Source organism: Rhipicephalus microplus, chromosome 3, assembly GCF_043290135.1.
Source record: "Rhipicephalus microplus isolate Deutch F79 chromosome 3, USDA_Rmic, whole genome shotgun sequence".
In the NCBI taxonomy this organism is placed as follows: domain Eukaryota; kingdom Metazoa; phylum Arthropoda; class Arachnida; order Ixodida; family Ixodidae; genus Rhipicephalus; species Rhipicephalus microplus.
Window position 1 is genome coordinate 50,929,648 of NC_134702.1, and position 23,446 is coordinate 50,953,093.

General features: G+C 45.8%; 2 protein-coding genes across 2 annotated transcripts in view; one reads left to right on the top strand and one right to left on the bottom strand.

Moving 5' to 3' along the window:
* Nucleotides 1-8,277, top strand: part of LOC119174575 (syntaxin) — a 28,249-nt gene extending 19,972 nt beyond the window's left edge. The window contains exon 10 of the mRNA XM_037425555.2: nucleotides 7,915-8,277. Within this exon, the coding sequence (XP_037281452.1) occupies nucleotides 7,915-7,998 (84 nt within the window). The 3' untranslated portion in view covers nucleotides 7,999-8,277. The remainder of the gene's footprint in view (nucleotides 1-7,914) is intronic.
* The window catches only part of Uba3 (Ubiquitin-like activating enzyme 3), a 75,554-nt gene that overhangs the window by 49,492 nt on the left and 2,616 nt on the right, over nucleotides 1-23,446 (bottom strand). The window lies entirely within an intron of this gene.

The following is a 23,446-nucleotide window of genomic DNA, read 5'->3' on the forward strand; positions in this document are numbered from 1 at the left end:
GCAGCAAACTTGACTGAAATAAAAGGTAGCTATAATGAGTTATAGCGAGCAGAGGAACAAAAGAGCAATATTTCGACACGAAAAAGACATTCCCGAATAATCAAAAAAGCAATTGCAATGTATACGCATAGGCTTTGTAGTTGCGTTTGCCAGTTTCAACAAGAATCAGATCAGGGTTCTTCGATCAAAGTCGTTTAAACAAAAGTGGACAGGCACTTCGCCATTCAGTTGGTAAATACACTGCTATGGTTAGGTACAACTTCAGAAATTGAGGGCATTTTCAGCGTGATTGCATATGCCCTCAAACTTGCATCAGTGAGAGTGCACTGATGTCGTAAGCCGAACAGTTGGCGACTCCCACTGTTGGAGAACATTACCGAGTACATGAGCGAGACTGTCTTCAGACGTGGAAGCGTCGAAGCAATCAACTGACACACTTTGGTAATCTGGACAAGGCCTGTCTCGGCTTTTTAGGTTGTGTACTACTATTAGTACCCTTTTGTCATTACAGTACGGCTAGGGAAAAGCAGCATGTCAATCAAGAATGACAGGCAAATTCTGTGTAGTCTGTCTTCACTGAACCTTTGATGTGGTTGAGCTACTGAAATTTGGCTGTAGCACCACATTTATCAGTAGACAACACTAGTTTTTCAATCTTTGCATATATGGCTTACTGGCAAAGCAAGCCTGACACATTTGCTGGCAAATATAACATTGTGTATGCTTTATGTTCCTATTTATGCACGGCGTTTAGCACAACATCTAGCACGCATACAAAATAAATCGGTCCCTTATTGTTTCGGTAGGCTTGGCTTAAAGCTTTACGAGGCGCAGTCACTTACTAGTCGCATTACAAGGTTCACAAACTGCCGTGCTTTTTGTCTTTGCGTTTTCTTTTGTTTTTTATGTGACTGCAGTTTTCTGCCATTATCTTGATGCATGAGGTCAAGTGCTTTGGTCAAGTGCTTTGTGAACAGGTTTTTGTTTTTGAATGGTTGACACTTATTATGGAGCCAGCATTATAATTTTCTCTGTATCTCTTATATTTTCGGTGTTTCACCTCTAGCACAACTTTTCAGATTTCTGACTTGTTTATTTTTATCATTTTTTTTTTGCGTGCTTGTTCGTCAAGAACTCCAACATGAGGGACTGTGCTCCCTGTATAGTAAAGCGCTGCTTTCATTTGTGCTTTCTTCAGAGTCGTATCTTAAGAAGAGTGTATAGTGTGGCTAAAGTACGGGTGCTCATAGTTACGGTGCTTGCACGACCTGTGGACACACTCACACATACAAAAATTTTTTGGTGATTTTTGGCACTGCCATTATGAACAAATCTTTTTTAGTGTAGCTATATAGTTGGAGTCTACACCAAAGTGTGTCGTTCTCAATCCATTTGTTATTTAGTGCACACTCCTTTGTGTTGGCAGTATGCTCGTGCTTTCAGTGTTGTCGCTTTTTTTCACAAGTTACCCACACGGTGCAGGTTATCTTCGATGTTTTTCTATCATTTTTGTTTTTTTTTTTTTGCTGTTTGACAACTATCTTTCTAAAATATCTCGACCTTTTTGCATAACATGGTCTGGATTTCTTGGCATGCTGGGCATTATGCATGATGTGAGACTGCTAACTACTGCATGACTGCCAAGTGCTGCAGTTAAGTGGTTCGAGGTGCACAGTTACTTCTGATATTGCTGCATAAGAGGGACGTCATTGAGCTCCTTCAATGATGTTTTAGCAATTCACTGCTCGTGCATTGACTGTTCAGCTTTTCAACAGAGTTCTTGGGCACACGTCATTAACAGGGACACTCGTGTAACAATGAAAGGAAACTTTGCGCGTCGATGCACGATATGACCATGGTCGTCAGCCTCTCAATCAGTCTGAACGCTTTCAGAGCTTGTTGGCCTTCCTTGTTTGGAGTTCAGCAGTCCAGTAACATGTGCATGAGCTTAGCCATCTCGGTTGTGTTAGATTCAGACAAGCAGGCGATATGTGCTTGCCAGACCCCGTGCATGGTTTAGTGACATGAACTAAGCGTTGGAGACTCAGATTCTACAGCACCTGACAACTTGTCTAAAAACCTGCAATTCCTTAGAAATGCAGGGTAGTTGAAGCTTGTGTAGTCAATGCGCCTTTGTGTGAAAAATGCACGTTTGGTTATGACAGGGGGAAAATAATTGCTTGATGTACCTGCTTGTTGGCAATTCTAGGTGTTATCCCAGTTGTATTGTCTCTGCCATTAGTGAAAACATAAATCTAGATACACTGTAGTTTTGTGTCAGTGGCACAAGCCTTTCTTTGGTGGAAGTACTAGTTATATGATACATGGCTTGGCTGCTGCTTGGCTAGCAATGGAAAATTGCTGCTGTACTCAGATTTGTGACCAATCGATGTGAATTTGTGACTTTGCTTACCCATTTTCTTTTAAGAAAAAACTGTCGTGTAATTTTTGAAACTTTTAGTCTGTGTTGATTGCCGTGTCTGTTCCTTTTTTTTTAGGTTTTTTTTTCTCATTTCTTTTTTGTGTCCATAACTCGTCTAGGCTGTCGGTAATAGCTATTCTGTGTGCCAGAAGAAAAATGTATGTGCATATATATAAATACAGTATATATACATTTTACTTTGTTGTTTTCTGTGCCTTTGTGTTATGTTTCTTTCACTCTTTACTTTTGTGTTTCTCTTTTGGTATATCAGTTTTCTCTAGTCTCTATGAAAATGACTCTGTAAGAGTTCCTGAACAAATTTTAGGAACACACTGGCTTATTTAAACACCGGTTAGTTCTGAAACTCGCATATACAGGGCACTCAAAATAACGAAAATCTCTTAAATGTTACCACTGCTTAATTGGAACAACTGCCTTAATATGATTGATTTCTTTCTTTAATTTTGTGCCTCTGTTTTCTTCTTATTAAAGGGAACCCTTGTTAAATGCAAATTTTTTTTCGTCCTTTCAGGTTTTGCTTAATTTAAACGTACTGTACTTCACAATATCTGCAGTTTTAAGAACATTGAATGACCATTGCCAAAATCATGAATGGCACTGGCTAATGCCTACAAACCTACGTCTTACATTCTCACAAATTTTTCGAAAACTGGATTGAGGGCAGCTGCTGCCTTAAGCATAGTTTGTACAGTTTTACATCTTTAATTTATAAAATCATTCAACTTCATTGATTACAAGTTCACTTTCATCAATGGCCACATTCTTCTTGTTTTTGATATTTACCTCGGTTATCATTAGTCTTTGGTTACGTAGCTTGAACTAGAAAATAACGAACCCCGTAATTATTTTCATTTTCCTTGTGCAAATAAAATTTTTTGTTTAGAATACAATTTATATCGATTGAATGAAGAAGGAGGCATGTAAAGTATGTTAGAGTTAATGTGGTCTTGTTTTCTTATGTATCAGCGCACGTCAACTCGGCATTTGCATAGCACATGTAATAACCTGTTTTTAAGAGGGGTTCATTGACTCCCTCGTGAGCACATGTATTGCAACGGTGTAGAGGTAGTATGAATGAAAAGTTATGGGCTCCTTGGTTTTTAAAAAGCTGATAAGTGAGCACGATGCTTGCAACGGGTTGCATAGCACTTACGGTATTAAAAGCCACTGAAGTTATTTGGGCTAAGATGAAACAATCAATAACGACCGCACTTCCTGTACCATGGTATAAAATGTAGGTGATCACACCTTTGGGAAGTTGCCACGTCGGCTTGCCATTACCTCGTGGGCTTATACATTGCCTTGTTGGGCTTTGTTCACTGTTAAAGCTACGTAAGATGCAGTAAACTTTCTTAAATAAATTAAAGGCAGCCAAACAAGTTGGGGGGAGGTATAGCATAAAGAGAGAGAGAACACCTTTATCTAAAGAATGTAGCCTTAAAACGGCCACCTTGACCTCGGCTCGGAGACCGCCATCTTGGGTCAAGTACCCACACGCTACCAAATGTGGTAAGGGTACCTCTCGCTCCTTTACAAAAGCAGATGGGTGCCCAGTACCATTGGGAATCAAACCCAGCAGATCCAGCGAGGTGGATTCTCTACCCCTTCACCACTGTTATAGTTTCATAATGTGGATCTCTCACCTCCGACATGAGCGCTTGCTTCTTGGGAAGTGAACGGGGGCAATGTGTCAGCACTGGTTATTTCAGCAATGTCCATCTTATGGTGTTTTATCTTTACCAAAGCTCAACTTTTTTCTTTGTTCCTATCTGGTTTGTTGACGCTAACTAGAGCCTCTCTTTTCTTCAAGAACCTCGTGTGGTTGAAATTTCTGGAGTTCCATCACTACGGCTTCTCTCATAATCATATGGTGCTTTTTTGATGTTGAAGCCTACATATGAATCAATCAAATCAATCAGAGCCTCTCTCTTCCTTAGTACGTACTGTAATATTTTCGCTAACAAGTTTCACTCGGATGCCAGCGCACGTCCGTCTTTTTGTCTCTGTCCTTGTTACCATGCCTCTGTACACCTTCAAAGATGCTACTAGCACATACAACTACACTGATGCAGACTTGGCGTAGCATGTGTACCATGGTACACATGCTATGCCATTTTTTGCGTGGGCACAGTGCCAGTTGCACAGGCGTAATTGGCACGAATGGCCTAATAATTATTCGGCCAACAATGAAATATGGCCTCATGAAATCGCCGTGCCAGAAACAGCTGATCGCCGGCCATTGTACTATTTAGAAAGCGTCAACTAACAGATGCCGCATACGAATACAGGTGTGACTGGTGCACCTCCGAGGGTATTTAGAAAGCGTCAACTAACAGATGTCGCATACGAATACAGGTGTGACTGGTGCACCTCCGAGGGCTGCCAACACCACGATCTTAAGTGGCGATAACAATAGTCTAAGGTTTGACGTCCCAAAACCACGATATAATTGTAAAAGACGCCGTAGTAGAGGACTCCGGAAATTTCTACCATCTGGTGTTCTACCATCTACCATCTGGCGCTGACATATGCTCGACAAATTCGTAAATAATTTTTAATTGAGTGAAAACCACCATACCAAAACCGAAACTGAACCGAGTGGTGCACTTCTACGTGCGACGTAAGCGTTTGCCCGAACCTGCTTGATTACGCTTGATGCCCGCCAGATGGCACTACCTGTCCACTCCGTTCAAGTTTGTGCCCGCGCGATCCGCTGATACGATTACGCTGTTATGGTGAATATATGGCGAATCGTATGCGGCCAGCAACGCAATACCACTTGCCACCTGTCGCACGCTCAACAAAGGAAGCGCCAGCCAAACCCACAAAATTCATTTATTTAGTGAATACTGCCGACTTCTATGCGAAGTCGTAGGCAGGAATGGGTGACAGATACACTTGATTGGACATTTTCCACGGCAAGAAAACAACAGAAGCTTAAAACAGAAAAAATATGTCGGGGGGGGAAATATAGAAGAAAAACGGGGATTTACAAACATTGAAGTCAATGCAGCGCTTCAGAATGAGCAAGTTTTGTTGATAAAAAAAGGCGAAAAAAAACGCATATCGACACAATCGACAAAGCGTGATACAATTGAGCTAGCGCTGAACATAGGAAAGTAATACAACTCAGACACACACGGGAGAGATTAAATGCGGTGACAATGAAATAAAAAGAAAGAAAGAAAAAAAGTTCAAAAGATAGCTGGCAGATTTGCTATCGCATTCATGAATGAAACGACAGTTGTGGATGAAACAGCTTCATCGGGCAGGGCATTCCAACTACGTGCTGCTCGGGAAAAAAATGATTTTTGGAAAGCAGTGGTTCTGCATGAAAATTCCTGGACTTTCTTGCTGTGGTGTGACCGGGTTATATGTGATTTCGACGGTAGAATATATTTAGTTTTATCGATTCCAAGGTTACTGTGATAGATCTGATAAAACAGTTTCAGTCTTTCACGGGAGCGCCTGCGTTCTAAGGGTTCCAAGTCCGAACTTTCAAGGAGGGTCGAGGGGGATGTGTTTCTTCTATAAGCGTTGTAAATAAACATAACAGACAAGCAGACACTGCAGTGACATCACTTCCATCACCTCCTCCAGGCAAAACTCAACGTCACACGCGCAATGTTGTCGTTAATTCTGGCAAGTGAGGTGAGCGTTTGGAGGCATGCTATAAAATTCATTTGAAAAGAATCCGCAAAACTCTCAAGCCTGCAATTTGGCATGAAAGACCCAAACGTGTAAATTGACGCATCCAGTGAATTTTGTTGAGATCCAATGACCTGGAAAAATTGCTAGAGTTGGCTTTTGAGCGAAACCGGATGCAAAGAAGTTATCTGCCAGCCTTACCCCGTATGATATTACAGTTTCTTGCTATCTCATTCATTGAGTTGTCCTTCCGGTGAAATTGGTTTTCTTATAATTATAGGTGTTATCCTTACTTATAGAAATACTTAAGTGACTCTTCGACATAAGATTAAATGACGAGCGTGGGTTCCCAGCTCGCGTAGTAGTGTTATTGTATTGAGTCTTTTCTGCTAGTGGTCGGGTTGATGGTCTAGTGGCTGAGGTACTCTGCTGCTGACCCGCAGGTCGTGGCATCGAATCCCGGCTTCGGCGGCTGCATTACCGATGGAGGCGAAAATGCTGTAAGCCTGTGTGCTCAGATTTGGGTGCACGTTAAAGAACCCCAGGTGGTCTAAATCTCTGGAGCCCTCCACTGCGGCTGCTCTGATAATCGTAGATAGTAGTTTGGGGACGTTAAACCCCACATATCGAAAGTGGTCAGGTAGCAGTTTTGATTTCATTAGTCTCGCACAGTTGGCGGGGATCGCATAAAAGTATACACTGATTGATATGTGAAGTTTAACGTCCCAAAACCACCATATGATTATGAAAGACGCCGTAGTGGAGGGCTTCGGAAATTTCGACCACCTGGGGCTCTTTAACGTGCACCCAAATCTGAGCACACGGGCCTACAACATTTCCACCTCCATCGAAAATGCAGCCGCCGCAGCCGGGATTCGAACCCGCGACCTGCGGGTCAGAGTACCTTAGCCACTAGACCACCGCGGCGGGGCATAAAAGTATACACTGCAATATAAATACGCGTTAAAGTCGAATCAACCGTACATTCAAGCAAGCTAAATATATGATGTTTGAAAGATAAGTCTGAAGGAAAAAAAGGGGGGGTCGTTTACAAGAGTATACTCTCTCCCAGCCCCTACACAAGGAGACCAGGACTCCACTGAACCCCCCCCTTCTCTCTCTCTCTCCACCCCTCGAAATTAACGCCATTGATTGAAAAGAATCTCACCCACACTCGCCATCTCGTGTCGCATGTCTGCTCTAAATTAGGCTTTTTTTGCAATATGGGTTCATGAGTGGAGAAGCCAGCTTTACAGGAACAACAAAATAGTCTTGGTTTTGGCAGTGTTTCTCAACCTGCCTAGTCCCGCACAGGTTGAAGATAAAAAATTTATCGCTTCTCAGCGTACTAATTCATGCTTAATCAAGTGTGTGGATAATAGCTGTCATGTGCAGTTCTATGAAAAGTAGCTCGTGTAGAGGACGTAGCAGCAGAAGTGATGTGTGGTGTAGCGAGAGTTTGCGTTGAACAACGTCATTGTGGCATGGCGTTATACTGTTGCGAAAGTCGTTCAATGTCTTTTATCATTTTAGACCGCCTGTTGTTTGTGGCTTTGTGCTAGAGATTGCTTCGAAAATTGGAGTTAGTGCAACATTATGTTCTGCTAATACAGTAAAAAGAAATTTGGAGAATACATACATACATACATACATACTGTGTAGATTCACCCTCTTGTGTAAAATGTAACAGTAATCACCGCGTACAGACGGAGTAATCCGCCACTTATTTAACCCTATCTCACCGTGCACACTTCGAGCTTTTACATCCATCTGAGTGTTTGTTGTCGCCGCGTTCGCTCTCTTTCTTCTTAACTCATCCGCAGAAGAAGATCATGATCCTGATTTGCGTGGTGATCCTGGTGATCATCCTGGTGTCCACACTGGGCAGCTGGCTGGGCTTGTCCTAAGGACAGGCCCCGTCGGCCGCCAGGAACAGCGCACCCCGCCTTCCCCACCTTCTTCAGCGCTCTCGCCGCACTGTCCGCCGAGACGCCCGCGCGGCAGCAGGCCACTCGATCGACGACCCAGCCTTGTAGAGCAGAGCAGGAGGAAATCGGGGAGAAACCCACCACACTACCGGACAACAACCCCTCCTACCCGCTTCCAGCCAGCGACGGCAAGGACAAGGGACCTCAGGACAAGGACTCGGCGGCGGCAACGAAGTTCGTGCTGTTCCTGCGTTTGGCGCGCCACTGTGCTGCCGCTGTCTCTCTCTATACACTCGGTAGCTACCACGAGTTCCTCCGCACATTCGGCGCGTTCCTCCCATCCGTTACGCACTGTGTGTGTTGTGGGCAACTCTGGTCGTACGTGTTAGATCGCCCGTGCTTCGTAATGTGCAATGGGCGACGCTCGGCGAGCTATTTATAAGGTGCAGCCACGCCCCTGCACTTACATACTTATAGGCCGGTCACACCGGAATCATGGTAGCGGTGAAGAACGTACGGAAAGCGACTCGTGTGTTTTTTTTCTGTTTTTTTTTTCTTTTCGCTCATCGTTATACTAGGCGTTTCTTCTGGACTGCAGTTAAAAGTATGGGGTAACAGAGACTGCGCAATTCCTTATATATATAAGTATACTGGGGCCTTCGTCGTTGCTATTTGTCCTACTCTTGCAAGCGACTTGGTGTGTCTATCGTACAACCACGTCTCGCGAGCTGGAAATGGGGAATCGCACTTGAAGTGTCTATTCGTGCACGTAATACTCCCGCAGCTTCAACTGCAGTACGGAAGAATCGCAAGAGCTAAACGGCGGAGTATGTATATACATATATCTTTGGAGCGAGGTGCTGTTTAGAAGAAAAAAAAAGCTTCCCGATCGAAAGACGACACAATGAGATCAGGTAGTGAGAATTGTCGTAGAGGATATATCTGCTCCTTTTTTCGGCCAATGTGCGCATTCGCGTGCGCCTGTGTGCTTGTGTGTGCATATGCCAGTGTTGGTCGCCTTTTATTTTTCAATTGTTTATTTTTGTCGGCAATGTTGCGCACTTGTGGTGGTCGTCGCATTGTCGATATCGTCGCTTTCAGGGGTGATCATGTCCCGATGCTGTCATAGACGTGGCGAGAAGTTAGTTTCGAAAAAAAAAAAGCGAAACGAAAAGTGGCTGATGCCGACATCCCCGATGTCTGTGTAAAGAAAAAAAATATATATGTAAGGGCGGCAGTGGCCTGCAGACCTTATAGCCCGTGCATTATACTCGCGCAATGTGTATTGTTGAATCTATTTGAAGCATTACGCTATAGTTTCGTTTTTCACTATTTGCCGCTTCTGACGCTGTTTGTGCACCCGTTTATGTTTTAAGAAATATGAACCGAAGCGCTGTTATTCAATATGGAGAAGTACGAATATATATATGTATACATAGATGTATGTGCAGAGGTGTAGTTTGAGACGAGGCTTCGATAATGTATAGTTGCTATCCGCGACACGTTCGTGCTCATTATAAATATTTAATCCTGACGCATTGTAACAAGTCATTCGCGGATTCCGTTGGTGTTTCACTATATATCTATCTTTCTCTCTCTCCTGTGTTGTTATTGTATATCAGTACACTAGATATACATATATATATATATAATGGGATAAACGATCCGCCGATCGCCTGAAATCTGTCGAGGAAGCATTAAAAATAAGCAACAATAATATATTCGCTGTATAGTTTTGTAGGATTCAGCTTGTGGCTTTCATGGGTCTAGTGTCTGAATAGCCGGTCGAAGTTGGATTGCTTATACGATAAGAAATTTCCACTCGACACACGCTCGCCTCATCCCTAACTGATCGTGCCGGTTTGTGAATTTCAAGCTTTTTTCTGATCAACGTGTATTCGAAGCCCACAGCGCGCGTTACATGTAGAGGCAAATGACCCGACTGCACGCTCGCTATTTTAAAGAGTTCTCTCTCTCTTGGTCGACGTCGGCGCAAACTGCAGTCACTGCGATTTTTTTTCACTAAAGTGCTGGCAATAAGCGTGTTCCCCATTCCGCCTATGTTTTCTCCTCTCTCTCTCTCCTTCTCACCTGCCCATGGACGAACAAGAAATGAAACAGTCTCGCATGTGTCTCCTATTACGGTGTGTTTGTGTTGTGTGCCATCGGGCTAACGGGTCTTTCTCTCTGTGTGCTCCTCGTGCGTAGGAGAGGGTCGTAGCGAGCGTGTTTATTTTTTTATTTTTTCCCCGTCTGGCGTGGACATCCGCGTTGTTTGGAGCGGGAGAAGTTGCGTGAGCGGCGGCTGTGCTGTCGCCCCGACTTGGCTTACATCTCCGTGTGCAGCGGCGAACTAAACAGCAGCGTGCGTCAGTGGGTTCAGCAGCTTCGCTCGGACATTCGCCTAACAAATAATGACAACGTGAACAAACAATACCACAAAGGTACCCGTTCCTGCGTTCTTTCGGCTGCGCTGTTCGTTCAATATTCGTTTCTCGAGTGAGCTCAGATTCTGTCACTTGATCATATATCGGCGACACGCTTGCTAAAGCGACGGTAATCTCCTGTTCGCAGGTTCAACTATAGTCAGCGCGCACCTTGCACACCAGAATGCGAGCAACAGACCGGAAATGCGACATTGCGTCCTGCCGGAAGAGCCACGCAGCTGGGTCGCGGCATGTAACTAAATCCGTGACTCGGTCGTATCGCACTGGGTAAAACGGTCCCCTCCTAATGTCACGATGATGCTACAGTTACGACGCCCCTAGCGCGTCATCACGTGACACGACGGTGTACTGTGTGACGTCACGCGCTAGTTATTTTACGAGCTACGAAATAGCCGTTCTCGACGTAGGTTAGTCGATCGGTGGTTGGCGCACTGCCTGCAGCTAAAATAAAAAGAAACCTCCCGAAACGAAATACGGCGCCACTGTTCGTTTGATTTACTGCCGCAGGTTCACGCTGCTCACGGAGATGACTGGTCACGTGGTATCTTTTGGGAATGTTGGAGCGAAAATCTCCTGAGGCTCTTGCATTTCGATCAATGTAGACTAACCTCTCTTTTCTTTCTTTTCGTTTTCTCCGGCTGTTCTTGGTACTACTTAATATACATTCACTGTTGCATTGTGTGTACGAATAGAAAAAAAAATGAAAGCAATACTAAACGACCAACGACGCGTGCTTTGACGTGTATCACGCTTTCGTGCCAATTTGTGGCAGCTAGCTTGGCTGCAAACGTGCATGCCGATACAGACACTCAGCGACACTCGGACGATGCAACAAACTTTACCTCCAAGTTATCTCTCGTCGTTCCCCATCTTAAGCCACGGAGGCGACAGCACGGCGGAATGGCGACGGCTCCGATGCCTTCCGGTAATAGAATCGTGTCATGTATACCCTGCAAGCCAGGTGTCTTACATAGGTCAGCCACCTGTATACATCATTCGGCGTTTTAATGATTGTGGCGAAGTCGGGCGGTGATGCGTTGCGGTTTGTACATACATACGCGAAATAGGTGACAGTGGTGAATGATGACTGTCAACCTGATTCTGCCCCACACACTGAACGGGACAGTCAGGAAAAAAATAGAGCACGAGAGGACGGGCTACCGTTTCTTTCTTTTTTTTTTTCCGACAACAATCACGGTGGTGTCGAGTTCCCTGCGAGGTTGCGTGTGTGTCTATTCCTGTTACATGTCTCGGGCCGACGGCGATCGCAGCATGTGTTGCACTGGTGAGAGTGACTGCACTCTCGGAAATTGCAGGTAGGACGCGTAAAGGCGGAATTGGGTGCTGATCAGAGATACATGTGACTCGCCCGATCTTTTCTTCGGCCTCATTTTTATTGTGCTGTTGCATTTCCTGCCGCCTGACTCCTAGTGACAATGGACAGCACTGACATCTATTCAGCACAAGTTTATTTAGTTCGGCTGAAACCTGAAGAATACCATCTAACCATATCGCGCAGGACTATATCTTGTTTTCTGTCAGCTTGCGTTTTGGCTATCACTAGTTTTATTTTGAACCGGCAGCCCACGTGAGGCAACCGCAACAAGCAAGTGTTGGTCTTTGCTGTGGAAGGTGAACTAATTTCTGCATTAAAATAGACACGCTGAATATATTCACCAAAAAAAAGTGGATTCTTTTACTTGCGCAAGCTTCACCCCAGCAGTGAACGTGTGTACATCTGTCATTCCTACATCGCTGAAGTAAAACAGATAAAATTATTCGTGAAATGCATAGGTGTAGGTGTTTGGTCGCGTCTCTATTGAAAAAAATCTGTGCACCCCCAACCCCCCTTCTCTTCTTACTGGTCAAGTCCAAAAGAGAAGCTTCGCAATGGACGCCTAAATGAAAGTGATGCATTGGCGTGCTTCACGCAAAGTCTCGCTTTTGGCGACCAACTTTCCAAGATTAAACGTTGAAAGTAGGCAGTTCTTGCAATGCAAAATTAGGGTTCCTCGGCCACCATCGAAAACATACTTATTAATAACCCTACACAATAAATAATGAGAGGCTTTACTGAGTAACGATATGGTGCAAATTTGACACCCCTTCTCATGTGCGCACGCTTATGGGCATCTTTTTTTGTCTCTCACTGTTGCGTTTATCAGCCATCATTGTGATACGTGTCCGTGCGTCAATCTCTCGCTACTTGGGAATTCTGAGCATCCACTATGAGGGGACATGAACGCGTGCTGCGTCGTCATTTATCAGTCCACCAACAACCGTGCGTTCACCTTAAGGCTCCGGCCGACCCCATACGTGGTTCCCCCCTTCCCTCCCCATTCTTTAACTCGCGATAACACTCGCCGATCGCCTTCGACCCTTGAACGATTCACAAAGGGTAGCTAGAGGCCGGCCGTCGTCTCTGAAAACAAGAGAGAAAAAAAAACCAAGCCACTACTGCCAGCGGCGTTGACGTCGCACTAAAATTTAACAAAAAAAAGGAAGATTATTCATACAACGCCCGCCGCTTTCAAACTCGCCTCCCCATTTTTTTTTTTCGCTGAATTCCCTTTTCTTGAACTTAGGTAGCTGCTTGTGCCGTACAACTGTCTCCGTTTCTGTGGTTCCTTGCACTGTTATACGCGCACCCAACTTGTGTCTAGACTCGAAAATAACGAGCCACGCGAATTCCTTTGCGTAGTGTGAAAGAATCTGAGACGGCTTTCTGCTTTCCTGTAGTACAGTACCGAGTGCTCTTAATGGTTAAACGCTTTTTCTAAACACGCGACCAGGCGTTTCGGCGTCATAAGTAACTATGAATGAGTAATCGAGTACGTGTTCTTGTCATATTTGATGAAGGGAGAATACCTGAGCACAAACCGTTCATTCGTGTGGGACTGCGTATCGGTCAGGCGTTTCAAGACTAGGGGTATTGCATTACGTAACAGCGTTCGACAATTGATGCTGGTGGTACAAGCATATGTGAGATTGGACGTCGTTCTTGTTGCAAGTGGCGGAGTTTCTTTGTTAGCCATTCGCTGCGTAACAAATGGGCTAGTGCAAGGGTCATTTGTGCCGATCTCCAGGCCTCTGAACTGTTGTTAGCGAAACAAAATCGCTACTCGAGCTATATCCAGGTTTCGCGCTCGCGTTTTTTTTTACTTTTCAACGAGTATTAAATCAAGTTGCTTCATTCATTTCATTTTCTCGAGAATTACTGCGAGAAAGGAACATTGCGCCCGAATTCAACACTTCTGGGTGCAGTCTGTATGGTTTCCAGTAAACGTCGGCACTGCATCGACTATTTTCGAAGTCAGTGCGCAATGTTCTTATGACACACACCAGGATACAGCGACGCAACGTCGCATCCGCGAAATAATCAGCGAAAAAAATGCAAAGACATACGTACCAAACTTGCCTTTCATTTTCAGCTTTAATGCAATTCTTACATATGGTTAGCACTTCCGCCATCATAACCGCCGTGTTATTGCACAAGCACGGTGCTTAACGTCTTGTGCAGGCTACCTTTTATAGCGTGCAAAACTGGGCTAGTTGGTTTAACTTTATGGTAAAACAACGCAAAATGGCGAAGACGCGAAATGAAGAAGTACACAGGACAGGTGCTGAAGCAAACCTTTCATGAATGGCTTACGCTATAGTGTCATTCAGGCCGCCATATTTGAGGACCATTGTGACGATAAGTTGCACGCATCAAGTAGCTTACAGCCTATTTTCACTCACTGTCGACCTGCTAACCCGTTTTGGTTTTCTGCCCGATATGCTTTCGATTAGGTCAAGTCAATTAAGCATGCCGTGAAGGTATCAAACTGCTAGTGATCGCAGGAGGATGCCGCCATATTGTGTATAGCGGGGCAAGGAATTCGGTGACGTAACGAGGTTGTACGAGAAGCTGCAGTTTGTACGCTCCTCGCCATTAGCTTTGCTTTTTTTTCGCTCGGGGATTGAATAACCTCCGAGACCAAGTGACATCGCCGGGTATCTTGGAGGCTTCGTTGGCGGCCCACGAATCGGGATACCCGAGAGCACGCCGACTGCGCACGTCACTACGTTAGAGATGATTGACGTTCGGCTTTACGAGGTTGTTTTCACCCACGCGATCGGTTGCCTGCTGCCGCTACATTCTGTAACCACCCCACCTTCGTTTCGTTTTGCGTCATGGTGCTAAGAGTTGACGTCTGAGCGTATACCGCGCGCCTGCTTACTGCTGTTGCTGCGTTGTTTCTGGTTTTCGCGTATACTTTTGTTTCGATCATACCGGGCACCCCGATCTTATCCGCAAGTGTACTCTCTCGCGTTTTTTGTGTTGTCGTTCTTGTACTCTATACCGAATATACTATATATATATACACACATACATACATAGAATATACACGTGTTCTCCTTATACATAACGTAGTACGGGGAAAAAAGGGCATCTTTGTGCGCGAGAGAGGTTACGTGATATCGGTATAGTGGAGGCAAAGAGAACGCTCTGCTCTTCGAAATACGACGTGCCGCGGGCACGTCACAAGCAATATACGGTTCCCCCCCCCCAGCACCCATTCCCCCCTCACTACCCTGAAGCTATAACCCGATTTTTTTTAATGTTGCCCCGTCTTTCCAGGCGTCATGAGTGTGAGACAAGCGCTGTTCGAACTATTTGCCGCAACCTAATATTTTTCTGCCTGCATAAGTGAACGGAAAGGATTTTAGTTGTTCTTTAAGCTAAACGCGTTGTACTGGGAGCGCCGGTATACTCCACGCTACTTTAAATAAGCGTCGGCAGGGTTCGGCAAGAGGGGCCCTTGCCCCACTTCCCTCCAAGCCACAGTTGCACTAGCCCTCCTCCCCCGTTGTCCCACCACGATGCAGCACAGGCTTGCATCCTTAGGGCAAAATCCTGTCGATGCCTATGCCACTATCTGCTACCAGTTTCGTTCCTTCGTGTACAATCAAACGTTGCTGTGAATGGTTTCGTCAGTAGCGCGTAATACATCATTTTTTTTTCTCGACACCACTCATGCTGTATCGTATAAAAGTAATCGGTGGGAAAGCAATGAGTTATACATGCATATTTGGCTATGTGTGTGTGACCGATTCAACCGATCGACGATGAAAGTAATGGCGCCAACCGCGGCTCTTCTCTCCGCCACCTCCCGAACCACGTTTGAAATCCGCTTCGTTTCTGTCCCAGTCTACCAATAATAAGCCTCCCGACCATTGTTTCTTGGCGACCCGATAATTCCCCCGCAACCCGGCCCGGCGCCTGTGGAGTTGTATTGTTGATGTCATTTGCCACGTCGTATTCTCTTCGGCAGCGGGTCATTGTTTTGTCTTTGCTTCCTTCAGAAAGAGACGACCGAGCCGACGACGTGGAATCATAATTTTACCTTTGCAGAACCACCGCGTATTAAAAAAAAAAGCCGTGGTGTACGTGCACATCCCAGAATAGCTGAATGATGACGCCAGAGTGCTGTTTTTTTTGCGTCTCTTTTTAAATTTTTCGAAGTATTGTCAACGTGTTCGTCTCTTGTACACGACAGAGAGCCAGTGTTGATTCTTTTCTTGTACATAGGTGCTCATTCTTGTAAATATATAATATATATATACCGTATTTTCCGGTTTATAGGTCGCACCCTTGTATAAGTCGCACTCCCCTCAAAATAGCAGTTTTTCTGAAAAAAAAACGTATATAAGTCGCACCGGTGCATAAGTCGCACCGGCGTAGAAGACGCACTTGCTCATCCGACCACCGACATTTAAGTATCTCGTCGTGACAATGCATTGCAAAAATGCATGCTTGCGACGGCCAACGCTTTTGCACGTTTCTAGCTATCGGCAGTCACGCGTGCGAGCGCTTTTAAACACACATAAAAACAATACTTTCAGAAGTACCTTTATTATTCCGATAGCTTGGTGACGTTTATTCAAAGCCATCGAAGTCGTCTTCCTCCGAGTCGCTCACGAACAATGCAGCTACTTCTGGTTGCAGTACTGCTGGCACATCACTGTCGTCCTCCGACTCGCTCGAATCGGATTCTTCAACGTCGCCATCGGCCGCGCAGGGGATCAAACCGGCCTTGCGAAAGCCCGCCACAATGGTCTTCGCAGAAATTGACTCCCAAGCGTCACTCACCCATTTCGCCACTTCGCCGAACTCCGCGCGTCTCATGCGCCCCGTTTTTGTAAAGCTGTGTTCTCCCTCCGACATCCACGTTTCCCACGAACGTCGCAGAACTGCCTTGAAGCTGCGGTTGACAGAAATGTCAAGCGGCTGAAGCATCTTCGTCATGCCGCCGGGAATAATCACTGGCATACAGTTCTTTGAACTGATCTTTTTCTTGACAATATCGGTGATGTGTGCCCGCATACTGTCCATTACCAGCATTCCTGGCTTCACGTGGAAGAATCCGTCTGGTCGACGGGAAAAACAGCGGTCAAGCCACACACTCATCATTCCCTCGTCCATCCAACCTTTTTCGTTCGCCTGAATCACCACTGTAGGAGGGAAATTATCCTTCGGCAAGGTTTTCCGCTTAAATATTAGCATGGGAGGCAGCTTTGTGCCGTCCGCGCAGCAGGCGAGCACAACGGTGAAGTGGGACTTCTCGTGGCCTGTAGTCCTCACCGTGACAGTTTTCTGGCCTTTTTCGGCGATGCTTCTCCCAAGCGGGATGTCGAATGTCAGCGGCACTTCATCCATGTTAACGATGTGGCTCGCGCTGACATTCTTCTTCGCAACTTCCTCCCTCACGAATGAGCTGAAGTTGTCCAGTTGCGCCTGAAAGTCGTCGGGCAGCTTCTGGCACACTGTCGTCCGGGCTCTCATAACCAGCTGATTCCGTCGCATAAAGCGGAAACACCACGACGGACCACCATTGAATCCCGTAACATTGCTCTCCGCTGCCAGAGCCTTCGCCTTCAGGCGCAGCTGCACTGTTGACAGCCCTCTTCCTTCGGCTCGTTGTTGCAGTACCCATGTGCGCAGGCTACGCTCGAGGTCCGGCCAGCGCGCCTTCTTGCCGCGGTTGGCCTTCTTTGTCGACTTCATCGTCCGGAGGACGCTGTGGGCCTTGCGCCAGTCACGGATTATTTTTTCACTGACGTCGAATTGCCTCCCTGCTTCTCTGTTCCCGTGGTTTTCGGCAAATTCAACAGCGCGCAGCTTGAACTTGGCGTCATAGCTTCGCCGACTTTGCTTTCCAAGCGGCGCCATGGTTCGCGAGGTTCTACGGCGCTACCGGCTCTATGCTACGACGCACAACACAACACACGAGACGCGCGCAGCTACAGCGACACAGCGAGTGCAAGGAAGACGTTATGGCGGACGGAAGTGACGGTAAAGGAAGTGGCTCTGAAATTCAAACTTACTTTTCATAATTTAAAAAATACCTCCACATTTTCTCCCCTCTGATTATTTTTTTGTGCAAAACTACATAGCTGCGTTACCTTTAGGGTGTTAACTTACCGTTAATCTTACTTTCTTTTTAAATGTGGTTTCTGTGCATCGCAGAAGGCCGCGGAGGAAGGAAAAAGGTAGCGGTGAAGCGCCGTAGACGCCATTTTGATGGATGGATGGATGTGGCTGTACCCTTTAGATTGGGCAGCGGCTAGCGCCACCTAGCCGTAATACTTAGTGAACTAATCATTACATTTATCTCTTTTTTTCTTTAAATAATGAAGTTGAGGATTCGTAATTCACAGTGAAGGGTTTAATTTTCTCTCGTGCCTTGACTTTAGCCACCAATCAGATAACCTCTGCTTGACGTAAACAGCGCCACCCAAGCCGTGGCATCCAACTCGATTTTGAATGTATATAAGTCGCATCGTTGTATAAGACGCACCCACGAAAAATTCTGAAAAAAACCGCGACTTATACACCGAAAAATACGGTATATATATCTCCGTCTCTCTTTCTCTCTTATCTTTGCCGCGAGTCTATAAATATTGAATATAAATAACATACTCGTCGCAACACGGCGTGCAATTGCGCATTCCTCACCATGCCAGCTTTGAGCTGTTATGTACCCATTTCGGGGGCAATGACCCCGACGTTTCCCCACCCACATACTTTCCTCCTTCACGATCTCATGCGTTATTTTCCCATTTTCATACATCATTGTCCGAGGAACCATCGAGGAGAAGAGTTATCGTTGGTCCCCTATCAACCTTCGTTACTACCTTCATTTTGTCTGCTCGTGCCATAGCCTTTGAGACCTAGTGGTATCGATAAGTACCACGGAGGGCAATTTCGATCCACTCTGTGAGAGACCTGCATACTATATACATGTGGCGGAAGGTGCACGGGTGTCTTATATTTTCCCCACCGTAAAGTTTTGCTCTACTGAACCAGCTGTAGGGTGATGTGCACAGTGCTCACATTGTTCGGCAACATATGCACAGTGCTCGGCAATTGAACCCCGATACTCGGAGCGCGTAGCCGCTGGCATTGAGGGTGGTGGTAAGCGTGCTAGCGTTCGGGGACGCATGCGCGAGCGGTCAGGACGCATGGTGACTGTGACTGCGTCCGAACGCTCTCACTCTTACCGCCGTCCTCACTGCCGGCAGGCACGTACTGCGAGTGTGGGGTTTCCATTGCCGAGCACTGTACAGTTGCGTTCTGAGAACTTTTAATAATAAGTTTGTTTTAGAAACAGTACATTTCGTTGTATCTTTTGCAGAGTCATGAAAACTGGTAATACTTTCTCTGGTGAAGTAAAACTTAATTTTAGGGAACAGCAGTATCTTCTTCCTCGTTCTTTCCTCGAGTGCACCCCCCGCATTCTCGCGCGCCGTTCTCAGTAGCCTTGTGAAAGCGCACTCACTCAATCAAACGATGTTATCGCATTCTTTGTTGACCGTACTAGGGCAATCTTACCAAGCGACACCGCGAACGCTCACGCGGTGGGCTCCTCAATGTCGAACGGCATTCACCACGCAGTTATATGCGTTCCGGCTGTTTTCCTGCAATGCGTTTCAATAGACTGCGTCGAAAGACTGATCTTGAGGACGAGCTCTTATCGCCTGCTGTATAAATTGGTGTTTGATAGATGTCTCCTCATCCACCTATAAGAATTACTCATAAGTGACTCGCCTGCAATTCCTGTGTCGCTGAGTGGTTGCGGAGAACCTTAATTAACAGATGTGCACATGCAGCCACCGTGCTGCAACGATTCGTCAATGCTTAAAAAAAACTGCTCTGCATAACGTGCTTCGTGCATGTTTTGCGCGCACCCTCGGAATATGTTTAGAAATTCATCTGTTTTATTGCTCCTTTTTTTACGGCATCCTAACGCGGAATAGGCAACTTCTAGATGTGACCACAATTATTTACACCATACTGATTTCTAGTAATTTACTACCCTGATGAATCGCCATTAGTGACGTCACACTGCACGTTGCATCTTGAAGACTATACATTCCGCCTAGTCACCTGACCCCTATGCGCTACGTTTCATTTACGTGTGAGCCCTGCAGAGAACAGTATGTGACGTCTCCTATGGAAGCAAGCTTTTGACGTCTTTGAAAACTAGCAGGACGTGTAGGCATTGGAAGCGCGCTATGTTGTTGTGACTTCTGCGGCTGTCAAATACGTCATTTTGCATCTACATCTTGATTGGTCCTTAAGGCTGCCGCGGCATTTATGATTGGCTCGTGATGCCGCCATTACAAAATCTGGCAACATGACGGAGCTCAGTGGTATTCGCAACAGCATTTCCGGATGATTGGTTTATCTCGCGTAACATGGTGCCGTCGCTAATCGCAGCCGTGTTAATTGGTATTTTTTATCCGCCTGGTTGTTTTATAGCTCTCGGCGTCGCAACGGAAATGCAGGCAGTCACTATGTTGTGTCGGCATTCGTCGTTACCTGTGGCCTCCGAGATCACTGGTCGCGCCGGTGTGATCACTGAGGATGCACATCGTGCTGCTCTGGGCTGTTCCGGGTGTCACTGGTGCGCAGGAAGAAAGCCGAGTGTGGAAGCGAAAACACACACACGCGAAAAGTGCAATTCAGTGTCTGGTTCTACTCTCGTTACAGCATACTCGTTAAACAATATTGCATGGAGCCGGTGACTGTGCGTATGAGTAGCCATATTAGCGTGCGTAAAGTCATTTCCCCTTTCACGGCGCATGTTTTGTGAATTTATTTTGCGTATACGTCCCCTGTTGGAGACAAAAAAAAGGCAGAAAACACAGAGGGTCACATCTCTCAAGTACGTCATTTGTCCGTTAACCCTCTCGCGTGTATGGCTTACGTGACAAAGCTTACTTAAAAAGCTGTACTATGTGTGCACTTTTTCTCTTCGGAAGCAGTTAGAAAGCTGCTCTGCTTCACACTTCAATTCTGTTTCGCCCTAACAGTAAACGGTACCACGGACGCTGCCACCGCATTCAATACTAGCACGTCCTATCTGAACTTGTCATTCGGTACCAATCGGTTCTTTTTCGATATAATAATGTGAATGGCCTAACTACTAGAGCTTGTTGTCATGTGCAGGCAGCCTCCACAGACCCAGTATACCTATTGACTCGAAACTTAAGAACAGGCCTATAGCGTAAAAGCATTGTTTCCGTTGTTTGTTTTTTTCTTTTACGAATTAACTTCTGCAAAGGTTTCCATAGTGTGTATGCATCCCGTTTGATGTTTGTCCCTCTGGCGCTCGTAATTTATCATCTTTCTTTGTCAGTGTGTCTTTTATTGGTGCAAGTATAAGTGCATCCAACCAAACAAACTCTAAACCTTACAGCGCCTGCCACTATAGGTTCATTTGACTACCAGTGATGAATGAGCCGCGCATATAGAGCAACGAACTCCTTTTATACACCGCTTTCCGAGGACACAGAACAGTATAGTGTCGAGTGTGTGTTTCTCGTATAAATATAAAAAGGTCAATGGCAATGCGAGCTCCTTTTTATTTTCCTCCCCGCTTAGGTCTTGTTAGCGTCATCTATGAAAAACAAAAGTTTCGACAATGAAAGCTGTTCTTACAGAGGGATGTCTTGTGCGTTATTGCGACTTGTTACCCCGTGCTTTCGCCTCCATTCACCTTTTTTTCCCGTCTCGAGAAACTATTAGGACCACCTCCGCGAACAGCTGTAAGAGACGAGAGTTGCAGTATAGAAGTGCATGGCGAGAAGGCGAGGCATCGCTTTCCGACATTGTCTAGGTTTTAGACCTAGAACCTGGTTCCTGGTCTCTTCCAGGTATCCTGGGCCTATAGGTCTCCAGGCCTCTAATAAATGGCCAGACCTAGGGCCTAGGTCCTGGTCTTTTCTAGGTATTATGGACCTAAGTATTGATATCCTTATCAGCTGGCGACATCTAGGACCTAGGTCCTGGTCTCTTTCAGGTATCCTGGACCTAGGTGTCCAGGTCTTTATCAGCAGGCGAGATCTAGGACCTAGGTCCTGGTCTCTTTCAGCTATCTTGGACCTAGGTGTCCAGGTTCTTGTTAGCTAACGCCAGTGGCAGTGCCTGAAGAGCTGGAAAAGTCAAAATCCAAGTTTCTAGTATGGCAGTGCGTGGCACCGCTGTCGATGGGGTTTTATCACTGCACCAGTGTACAGACTCATTAAGAGGTCCTTTGGTAGCTTCTATCATTTCCTCGCTGCGCCTATAACGTCATTTGTAAGATTCTGAAAAAATCTGGAGCGATGCCTCGTCTCCTCACGACGAGCCTTTCATGAACTTGCTTTTTTTGCGCTTCGTTTTTAAACTATAGATATTTCGTGGTTGTATATACGAGAAGACAGTAATAATATCTGTTTCAATAGTTATGTAGCCGTGGACAATAACTGAGCGCACGTGTGAAAAAAACAAATTGTCGTAAGAGGCAAAAAAAAAAGCGCTAGCCGAGCTCTGGGAGCTCAGTCGACGACTTTTCACAAGCGCTCTGTAGTATCTCCGATGGAAAAAGTCTGTCAGTGAAACGCTTCTCACAACGCTCGATCTTGAATCACACATATACAGCTGGGCTCGCTTTTTTTCTCATCATTTTTTTTCTTCTTTTACGCGAGTCGAGCTTTCCACGTCGTCTATACTTGCATTTGGGCGAAGCTGTGCCATGAGAACGTGCGCGTTGTAACGGCGCTCGGTGTTGGGCCTAACCGATCACTTGCATTGTGTGCGTGCATATTATCGGGTGCGGCGCGAGGTTCAAACTAGTGATATCTGTGTGCAGCCGTTTTTTCAAGCCACCGCGGGCTTAGTACTCTGCTATACTGACTGTGATTCTGTTCGCTTTGCTTCCCCCCGTCTTTCTCTCAGAGTGATGATGGTGGTGGTGATGATTATGACGATGGAGATGGTGGCTTGTGGTAGCTACACAGACGTAGTTATAATGTAATACTGTGCGAGCCGTTTCATCGCCTTGTTGCACTATGCGGTGACAGTCAGCCTATTTACCTTTTTATTTTTTTTTGCATGCTTCCTATTACAGTTCTTCACTTTCTTGCTCTCTTATTGTTTCAGCTATGTTGTACATTCGATATGACATAGTTGCAGACGATTAGACGTGGTGGGGGCCGTTTGTTCCAAGAATACATTCGATGGTTCGCGACAATAATCTTGGGCCAAGTGTTTAACAGCTTTCACAGAGAGGAGGCATCTTCCTAACGAAAACAGACCCCCATCTTCCCCTCCCCCTCAGCCGTTTTGAAACAATTACGGAATTGAGTGCAATCCTTTAGCATAGTTATCTCTTTATTTACGATGTATTTGTGCTCGAGTTTTCTATCGCATTTTTATTCGACCGCTACAGGCAACGCTCGACAGTACGCCCCTTTGGTTGCACATCCAACAGTGAAGCGAGCTTGCGGCACTTCGCTTTGCAAATCATGGCCACGGATTGTTCCACGTACGTTTTAACATCGAGCAGAGACTTATCGTGACGAGCCCCAACCTTGTTGTCATTTTTTTTTTTGCGACTACCGCAATAACGGGGTTGAACACGAATACCGAGCCTCTGCTTGGATTGCAC